At 37.9% G+C, this 10051-nt stretch overlaps 1 protein-coding gene across 5 annotated transcripts in view; it reads right to left on the reverse strand.

Annotated features, from left to right (window-relative positions):
• ANKIB1 (ankyrin repeat and IBR domain containing 1) overlaps positions 1-10051 on the reverse strand; it is a 159738-nt gene that overhangs the window by 80717 nt on the left and 68970 nt on the right. For 4 of the 5 annotated variants that reach the window (XM_010839797.1, XM_010839796.1, XM_010839795.1 and 1 more), the window contains exon 3: positions 4293-4593. In XM_010839797.1, the coding sequence (XP_010838099.1) occupies positions 4293-4593 (301 nt within the window). Of the gene's footprint in view, positions 1-4292; positions 4594-8872; positions 8942-10051 lie in introns of all 5 variants that reach the window. The other variant, XM_010839799.1, reaches the window with a different exon arrangement.

The following is a 10051-nucleotide window of genomic DNA, read 5'->3' on the forward strand; positions in this document are numbered from 1 at the left end:
TTGCAGACAAGGCAACTCTCAAGAGTCTTCTCCAGCGGTGTGTGGACTGATGCTGAAGCTCCAATACTTTGGCCACCTGATGCGAAGAGCCAAGTCACTGGAAAAGACCCTGATGCTGGGAAAGACTGAAGGCAGGAGGAGAAGAGGGTTGACAGAGGATGAGATGGACATTACAAGTACTGAGCCTGCGTGCCCCACCTACTGAAGACTGTGTGCCCCAGAGCCCACACCGCAACTGCTGAGCCTGTGTGCCCTAGAGCCCACACACCACAACTTCTGAGCCTGCGTGCTGCAACCATTGAGCCTGTGTGCCCTAGAGCCTGCACACCGCAACCACTGAGCCTGCGTGCCCCAGCTACTGAACGTGCATCTACAGCCTGTGCCCCCCCTGTCAAGAAGCCCATGCACCATAATGAAGAGTAACCCTGGCTCGCCTCAACTATAGAAATAACTCACGTGGAAATGAAGCCCTAGCAAAGCCAAAAACAAATGAAATTATAAAAAAAAATTTTTAATTAAATATACACTATCTGGGTTTTCACAGAAAAATGTTTGCTTACCCTTGGAATGATTCTTTGAAATATGAAAAAATTAGAATTAAAGGGACTTTAATTTGCATTAATAAATGTTCAACATATAAGCATTTCTAATTTTCAAACAACTGCAGTCTACTCTTCTTTGTGTTACTTTTATCTCATAAATAATCTGAATGATTAATTTGTCAAACTTCAAATTTTCCTACTTAAGGAAAAGTAGGATTTGATACAAGCATCTGTTGTTAGAAGGTGCCCCGTAGAGATAAAAGAAGGGGCTGGCCAAAATAGGCAAGGAAGAGCTGTATTCTGCAAATTAGTGGCATGAGTTTGACACAACAAAACAAAACAAAACAAAAACACTGCCAAGATAAATCCAAGTATCAAGAGTAGATATGGTGGTAACGGTAGCATCATTAATAGGAACAAGGCAGAACAGAAGAGGAGCTGTGGATAGAGAAGCTTGAGTATAGTTTTGGAAACACTGACTTTGAGAGACTGTTGGAATGTTCATATGAGGAAATCAGCAAGGCAGTAATATAGTGTGAGACACTTCAGGGTGAGCTCTCCATTTATATGTGTGTGTGTGTGTGTATATATATATATCAGTGTATCTATATCTATAGCTTATATTTAGCCACTGATGCCTTCACACATGCAAGTGTCTAAAAGAACTCTGTGATTAAGAGGTTTTTATGTTATGTTCTGTGTATGTACATGTGTGTGCCCCTTTAGCTTACTACAGAACATCATTATCACAGAGAGAAGGAGAAGTTGTAAACATTTCATTTAAATGGTTCAAAATAATGAACCACAAGAATCTGTGTGTTTAAATGCACATACAAAATTGCCCAATGTCGACTTTATCAACTCTGTCCTTAAATAAACACAGAAAAAAACATCTTCAATAGCTAGAAAAGACATATTTCCATAGACATTTATAAATAAATCCTTAAGAGTTAAAAAAAAATAGTTTGGCCTTAACCGTGGAATAAAATAATCAATTTAACCTTAAAGGCCAGACATTAAAAATGGGATCTATTTTGCTACAATCACAGATTAACAGAAAAATTAGTGCTAAAGGGTTCTTTTGAGGTAACTGTGATAGTTACCTCTTGGATGGCTGGATGGTTTCCTACGATAGCTTAATGAAAAAGTTAATCAACATCTGGTAACACCCTTTCACTCAACCCAAGCCCATTATATCATGCTTGGTATCAATGAGCACTATGAATACTAGAAGACCTTACACAAAGACACTTAAGGACTAATACTCTTAAAGGACAGTTACAGAGTAGATTATATATGTCAGTGTGTTTGTTTTATGTACTAGAACTAGAAAACACAATAAGGCCTCTGGGAATTAGTTAACGTACACTTTCTTGTGAAACTCTTTGTGTTTAGTTAACAGTTAACATTATCAAAAGTCACTCAAGACCTGAGGCTGGGTAAATATACAGTCAAGTATATAAAACAGATTTAAAATAGCTTTATATGGGTAAAATGACATGCTAAAATCTGTTGACGACAACTAGATTAAATGCAATGAAGGTATTTACAGGGTTCTATTTACAGATTTTACATTAAGTCAAAGAGCTCTTCTGAATACAGAAAAATGAAAATAGTTATTAAATGGTGTGGCTTGCATATCATCATATACTGAAAGATCAAACAGTAAAACATACACATTCACACCAAGCAAATCATCAGACTTGTCAGTCAGAATAAATCTGGCATTAATTTTCTTCACTGAATAAAAAGTGATATACAAACACATAAATGTGTTGGCAAAAATACCACATTCACCTTTTGAAAACAATTTAATAAGCCCATCACTGTAAACTTACTTCAAAATCAACAACTACTAAAGCAATGCTTATAGAGAATTTTTGGAAGCAAGATATAAAACAGCAATTTAAAAGCAATAATATTACTATCAAGAATAAGCTATTTTCTACTCTAGCTCACTTGAAAATTATTAATACAATGCTGATGCAGTCCTGTCAACAACGAGTCACTACAGCAGTGATTCGTTCATAAGAGGTGGGCATAGAACAATATATAAAAAAACTTGATTAAAAGCCTCAGGAATTCTGTCAATAGCCTCATTCCATGCTAAATCCTAGGACATCCTTCTACCACATTGAGAATCAATGTTAGAAAGTAAAGTTTAAGATTAGTTTTAAGTTAATGACCGTCACTGGACTTCCCTCATAGCTCAGTTGGTAAAGAATCTGCCTGCAATGCAGGAGACCCTGGTTCGATTCCTGGGTTTGGAAGATCCCCTGGAGAAGGAAATGGCAACCCATTCCAGTGTTCTTGCCTGGAGAATCCCATGGGCAGAAGAGCCTGGCAGGCTACAACCCTTGGGGCCGCAAGAGTTGGACATGACTTAGTGACTAAACCAACCAACTAAATGACTGTTACTAGCTAAGTAGTGGGCAAAGGTGACACAATTCCAAGAGCTGAAATGACTAATATTCTAAAAGATCAGTAAGTATCACAAACAAGAGCAAACAATACGAGGTAAGATCAGAAGGCTTCCAGAAGTTGAGAACAACTGACATTTCAGATATGCTAAAGAAGTCATATAAATGGCCATAACCTTTTAACATGAGTAAGAAAATGGAGAACCTTCATGTTTTTTGTATATTTATCAATTTAGAAGTATAAGTTTACACACATGAATAATATTAAGGAAATACTAAATTTTAAGATGCATATTTTAATCTTATTAACATATATTGAATCTGGAAAACTACTTTTCTAATCAAGACCTACATATCTGGTAAATGGATACTCTGATTCAATTTATAATGCTGCACTGAAACTTAAATACATTTATGCAAAAGAATGTCTAAGAGTTATGTATGGATTGACATGTATATAGCTGAGAGAATACAGCTGTATAGCAGCAAGGACAGTATAAAGAATAATGATTTCTTAGCTTAGTTAAGATCCTATACTATACGGCTGATTTTATCTAAGCCTATTGTTAGATATACATATATATATGAAAAACATAGATGGAAAAATTCAAATACAAAGTACTCAGGTACTTTAGTGCAAATTACACAGAAAAAAACCAGCACATTTTAATATATAAAATTTTTTAAAGCCCCAATATATATATTCATTAATATTTATCCCTGCTGATTCTTATTTAGTCAATAAGTCGTGTCCAACTCTGCAACCCCAGACTATAGCCTCTTTTGTCCATGGGATTTCCCAGACAAGAATACCAGAGTGGGTTGCCCTTTTCTTCTCCAGGGGGATCTTCCTGCCCAGGGATCAAACCCAGGTCTCCTTCATTGCAGGCGGATTCTTTTACTGCTCAGCCACCTGCGAAGCTCATAGCTTAGGGAACTGATCACTTCTAGATAATATAGGTTAAGGTCCCACTTGTCAAGATTTGCCATATGTATACATTCTATAAATTGGTGTCTAAAATCAGCGACAAGCGCAACTTTTGATACCAAAAGTATTACTCTCAATAAGATAGTGTTTGTATGATGACTGCTATGTTCAGGGATGTCAGTCAATTTTAAATTGCTTCTGATTTCATTTCATTTCCAAGGATGAATGTTTGTGGGTTTGTTTTCCTAAAACAAAGGCTCCCAATTCTTTTAGAACCACAAGAGACAGAAATGACTAGTCAAATTAACGAAGTAAAACAAATACTGATTATCACACATTACCGAGACACAGATTTTACCATGCAGATTGCTAAAACAAACAAATGGGCACACCAAGGTTTACCTCTACGCAGGTTTTCATCCCTGAGGCAGCAGCATAGTGCAGGGGTGTGTTCTTTTTGTTATCAACAGCGTCAATAGCTGCTCTCTCATATTCGCCTTGGTCAAGTTTTGCTCCTTTCCATCTTAAAATCATCTGTAGACAATCCGCTCTTCTAAAATCATCTTCCGCAGGGCGTGCTAAGCGAGGATGAAGGGCTCCTTCTGAGATCATAATCTGAGGTCCCATACACAACAAATGCATAGATGTTTCATTGTGCACATTCCGTTTATTTGGATTTCCATCTCTACCAAAAAGAAAGGTCCTAAAATGGTAAAGAATGAAAATCAGGTTTTTCCTACCTGGAAATAATACACAGGAGATACATTTAAAGCTCTACTTCTAAGCTGCTAATCCAGTTTCTACTGAGGCACTGTTTCACAATAGGCTGAATGACTAATTTTTTTTTTGGTTGTGCTGGGTCTTCGTTGCTGTGTGGGCTTTTCTCTAGTCGCGGAGAGTAAGGGCTCCTCTCTAATAGTGGTGCACAGGCTTTTCACTGCAGGGGCTTCTCCTGCGCTAGGGCTTCAGGAGTTGCAGCTCCCACACTCTAGAGTATGGGCTCAGCAGCTGTGGCACACGGGCTTAGCTGTTCTGTGGCACGTGGGATCTTCCCAGACCAGGGATCAAACCTGTGTCTTCTCCATTAGGAGGTGGATTCTTTACCACTGAGCCACCAGAGAAGCCCCACTAATTCTTACAATTATAAAAAAACTTGATTCTAGAACAATACTACTAAAAAACCAAAGTTGACTATCATTACAGTGTTTGCTAATAAAAGAGAAAAAGGCATAAGAAGAAAAAAGAAAGGTAAGGAAAAGGAAAATGACAGAGAAAAGGAGGAAGAAAGAAAGGAACCAAACGGCCACATAACGGACTAGTTTGTCAATTAACATAAATGTCTTAGGTACATTATTAAACATATCCCAGCGATTTATTTTTTTTGTTATTGCTCTGCTATATTTTATTTCTCTTGAGTACATTTTTACTTAAGAAGGATGCTGACCATACAGGAGAAGCAAGCAATGCGTAAGTCTGGAAGTAAATGTTAAATCTAGGAAAAATTTAGTTGAGTTTTCCCCAGCCTTTGAAAGAATAAGGCATATATTTATACAATGTAATACCTTCTTAAGGCAATAAGCTAGGTGAGTTCTGGAAGAGCACGATCTAATTTCAAGGTGGTAGACATTACTGATGATAATAGGTGAGCTGCCTTAACTTCTGCCAGATCCAGATCTGAGAGCTGTGTCTAGCATGCACTACATCTTTTGGGCTAGGCTCAGTGGATTAACATTTGAGCCAGTTCAGTGGCCATAACAGGAAATGAGCTGGATAAAACCTAGTATAATTCAGTCAGCCTGTACTAAAAAACACAAGTATACTATGAAATGGGCATACAGTCCCATATCCAAAGATGAGTCAATTTACTATGGAGGGCTGGTATCACTTGCGTTCCTATGTCTAAGGGCAGAATAGCAATGAGAAGGGAGCAGAAGAGTCAAAAGCTAAATCCTAGTTATATCTGGATTGTTTTGAGCTTAGTTTTAGCTTAGAACAAGAAAAAACAAAGACAAAACCCTGACTAGGAAGGAACTAGGATGAGCTCTTCAACTTGAATGAATGAGCCAAGCTAGAAAACTCTTACGAGGAAAAAGGCTGAGTAAGATGTTTTACGGTGGTTTCCAATTTTTAGAACAACTCTGGGTATCTCCTGCTTTTATAAGATTCTAGACAGTTCAGCAATACAGCCTTTCAAAACTAGCCTATTAGGCTTCTAGGGTCCACATTCATTTGAGCCATCTTGAAAGTAAAACATGAAGTCTCTGAAGCAGGAACAAATGAAATAATAACTAGTCCCACATACCCTAACTCCTACCACTGGGGTAATGCAATCTGAGCCAGATCAGACATCACATAGTACATGTACTGGGGTCTGCACTGCAGGGCAATGTGACAGGCAGACTAGTATCTCCACCCCAAAGAGGTCTATGTCCTAATCCCCGGGACCTGTGAATATGTTACCTTATACAGTAAAAGAGACTTCACAGATATGATTAAGTTAAGGTTCTTGACATTGGTAAAGTATCCTAGTATCCAGGTGGGCCCAATGTAATCACGAATCCTTAGAAGAGAATGACAGGAGGGTCAGAATCAGAGACATATTGGAAGATGCTATGCTGCTGTCTTTAAAAATGGTGGAAGGGGCCACAAGCCAAGAAGTGCAGGCAGCTTTTAGAAACTGGAAAAGGTAAGGTAAGGGATTCTACCCAAGAGCATGCAGAAGGGATATAACTCTGCCAACACTTTGAGTTTAATCCAGTGGAACCATTTCAGATTTCTGATCTCCAGAGGTTTAAGATAATACATTTGTGTTGTTTTTAGTCACCAAGTTTGTGGTAATCTGTTATAGCAACAATAGGAATGAGCCCTAAATATAAGACTCTGGGAAGCTTGTGCAGTAGATCTTCCCTCTGGAGACCAGGGAAGGTGTGAAGAGGAGTTGGTGGGGGGGGGTGGCGATGGGTGGGGGGTTGTGTGTGTGGAGGGGGAACCTATCCCTGAGTATGAACACGGTTCTAGGGAAGACCTTGGGTTCTTATGCTCTGCAATGTGAAATATGTTTCTCGGCAAGAGATAAAGACTATCATCTCTGAGTCTTACAATTCAGGGAATGTAGGAATGGTCTCAGGTCTCATCTACTCCTAATCCCCCAGGCAAATGTTAAACAAGTACCTCCTGAGAAGCAAGTATCTCCAGTATCTCCTGGAGTTCTCAATGTCTACTCAGTCCAAGTTTAACTTTCAAAGCTTGTCTCTGAAGCTCAGGTCCCAAGTTCTAATAAAATTTGCTCAGAAAGCCCCATTTTCTCTAAAGTCCTACAGAGCCTTTATGGCCTTCTGACTCCCTCAGTACATGGGTATGCTCTTTATTGCTTACTCTATCTGGTTTCCAAGGATCTGACCTAGCCATCTAAACAAACCCAACCCTACTTAGAAGCCTCTTTACACTATGTTCCCTCCTCCAGCTGCATTGATCATTCCCTTCTTTGTCTTCCTATAACATCCTAATTAAATAATTCATTACATCGCATCACAGTTACTTTCTTACATATCTGTTCCTTTCTCCCACTTGGTTTATAGCCTTTTAAGGCAAGATCTATATCCTGTTCTTTCTTGAATCCCCAATATAGTGTCAAACACAGAGGAGACTCTTGCTATAATTTTGATAGATGAACTACTTTGTGTATTACTTTTATGATGAAGATTAGTGATGTGGCATTGGGAATACATTAAGACAGAATTCTAGATCTCTCAAGCCAGTAACACAGCAGACTGGTCAAGAACCCAGTATCTACTGACCAGTACAGACTGCCCGGCTATAGTCTCAGTCCTGTCACTTTCTAGGTGTGTGATCTTGCACAAAATAGCTAATATATAAAATATACTACGTATGTAACCAATATAAACATACAGCTAATATACATATTATATACATAAAACCAACTAATATATGGCTTCTATTCTTTGACCAAGTAAACCTACTCCTGAAATTTATCACTTAAATGTCTGGTTATAGGAAAACTGGGAAATACAAATCACAGTATTTTTGTACATTGGAAATTATAAAGTCATTAACAAGTCTATATAAGAATATTTATAGTGAAAATCAGAAGGGACATGGAATGATTCTAACAGTTGTTTAAGGGAGGCAGGAATGTGAGTAGTTTATTTATATAAACATAATGCTGCTTCATAATTTTAAAAAAAAGGAAAAATATATTTTTCCTAAGTCAACAACTGATGATAAAATTTTCAATAATATTTCTCTGTATTTATAATGGCTGAATTACAGTGAATAACCAAAATTTTAAACACTACTCTAAAAACGTGTTCAAGATTAAAATCTCTTCCAAGAGCCATTATTAACAATAAAAGAGATTTCATTTCCTTAAAAATTTAACTTAAAATTAATTCAGATTCCATATGATTCTGTACAGCAACATAGATTCAGCTTTTCCTATCCCTATTTCCAATATATCACGTATTTTCTCTTTTGTTCAGGAGGCCTCAAGTTCTCATCACCATGGAATTTAATACAAGTTGGAAGGACGTCAGCTAATATGGAGACAGACTCTCTCATTAAACAATCCTACATCCTCCCCAATAGAGGGAAGAGATAATGTGATAATTTTGCAAACATTCTTATACCCAATCTGCCAGACTCTGATTCAGCAAACCAAAGCAAGCTTATTATTCTGAAGTTAAAATATTAAAAGAGCTTAATTATTTATTCAGGAAAGATTCTCAAATTTATTACAGTACTATACCTGCATAAACATTCTGTACTAAAACTGTCAAGTTGGATATTCTAATTTTATTGATTTACATTATTACTTTTATATTATATGCTTAAATTCAAAAGTGGTCTTCTTTAAGTTACATGAATGAGTAAATGGAATTACAAATTTGTAATTGACATGTAAGTTTTAGATAGGCCCCTCTTGTAACTATGCCAGTAATTATGAAGTGTATTTTACTACTTACATACAAGGTTAATTCTTGGACCAGGATAGGAGATAACTGGCAGGAAGGAAGGGTAAGGAAAACATTAACCTGGAAAAAAAAATTCCTTTCATTTGACCTTAATAACCCATCGAAAGTCATTTGTTTGTCTAGATTCTTTCAGTGTTCATTGTGAAACAGTCAAATTATAACTGCAACCTATAAATCTACATTTACTCTCCACTTCAATATGACCCTATTCTGATCACTGTACTAAAACTGCACTTGTTCACATCATCAGGAATTTCCTAAGAGTTAAGTTCTTATCCTCAATTCTTGTTTTAACCTTAAACTGCCAATAATTCATTTATATCCTTATCTCTTTATTACCTCGGTTTCCATAACTACCCATCGTTTTAAGAGGTCTCTTCATTTTTTTCAGAACAAACTCTCTTTTACCTATGATGATGGCTCTACTTTCCTATCTCCTTCAGATCAGATCAGATCAGTCACTCAGTCGTGTCCGACTCTTTGTGACCCCATGAATCACAGCACGCCGGGCCTCCCTGTCCATCACCAACTCCCGGAGTTCACTGAGACTCATCAAGTCAGTGATGCCATCCAGCCATCTCATCCTCTGTCGGCCCCTTCTCCTCTTGCCCCCAATCCCTCCCAGCATCAGAGTCTTTTCCAATGAGTCAACTCTTCGCATGAGGTGGCCAAAGTACTGGAGTTTCAGCTTTAGCATCATCCCTTCCAAAGAAATCCCAGGGCTGATCTCCTTCAGAATGGACTGGTTGGATCTCCTTGCAGTCCAAGGGACTCTCAAGAGTCTTCTCCAACACCACAGCTCAAAAGCATCAATTCCTTGGCGCTCAGCCTTCTTCACAGTCCAACTCTCACATCCATACATGACCACAGGAAAAACCATAGCCCTGACTAGACGAACCTTTGTTGGCAAAGTAATGTCTCTGCTTTTCAATATGCTATCTAGGTCGGTCATAACTTTCCTTCCAAGGAGTAAGCATCTTTTAATTTCATGGCTGCAGTCACCATCACCATCTGCAGTGATTTTGGAGCCCCCAAAAATAAAGTCTGACACTGTTTCCACTGTTTCCCCATGTATTTGCCATGAAGTGATGGGACCAGATGCCATGATCTTCGTTTTCTGAATGTTGAGCTTTAAGCCAACTTTTTCACTCTCCACTTTCACTTTCATCA

The sequence above is a fragment of the Bison bison genome, unplaced genomic scaffold (genome assembly GCF_000754665.1).
Source record: "Bison bison bison isolate TAMUID 2011002044 unplaced genomic scaffold, Bison_UMD1.0 scf7180017864134, whole genome shotgun sequence".
NCBI classification, from domain to species: Eukaryota; Metazoa; Chordata; class Mammalia; order Artiodactyla; family Bovidae; genus Bison; species Bison bison.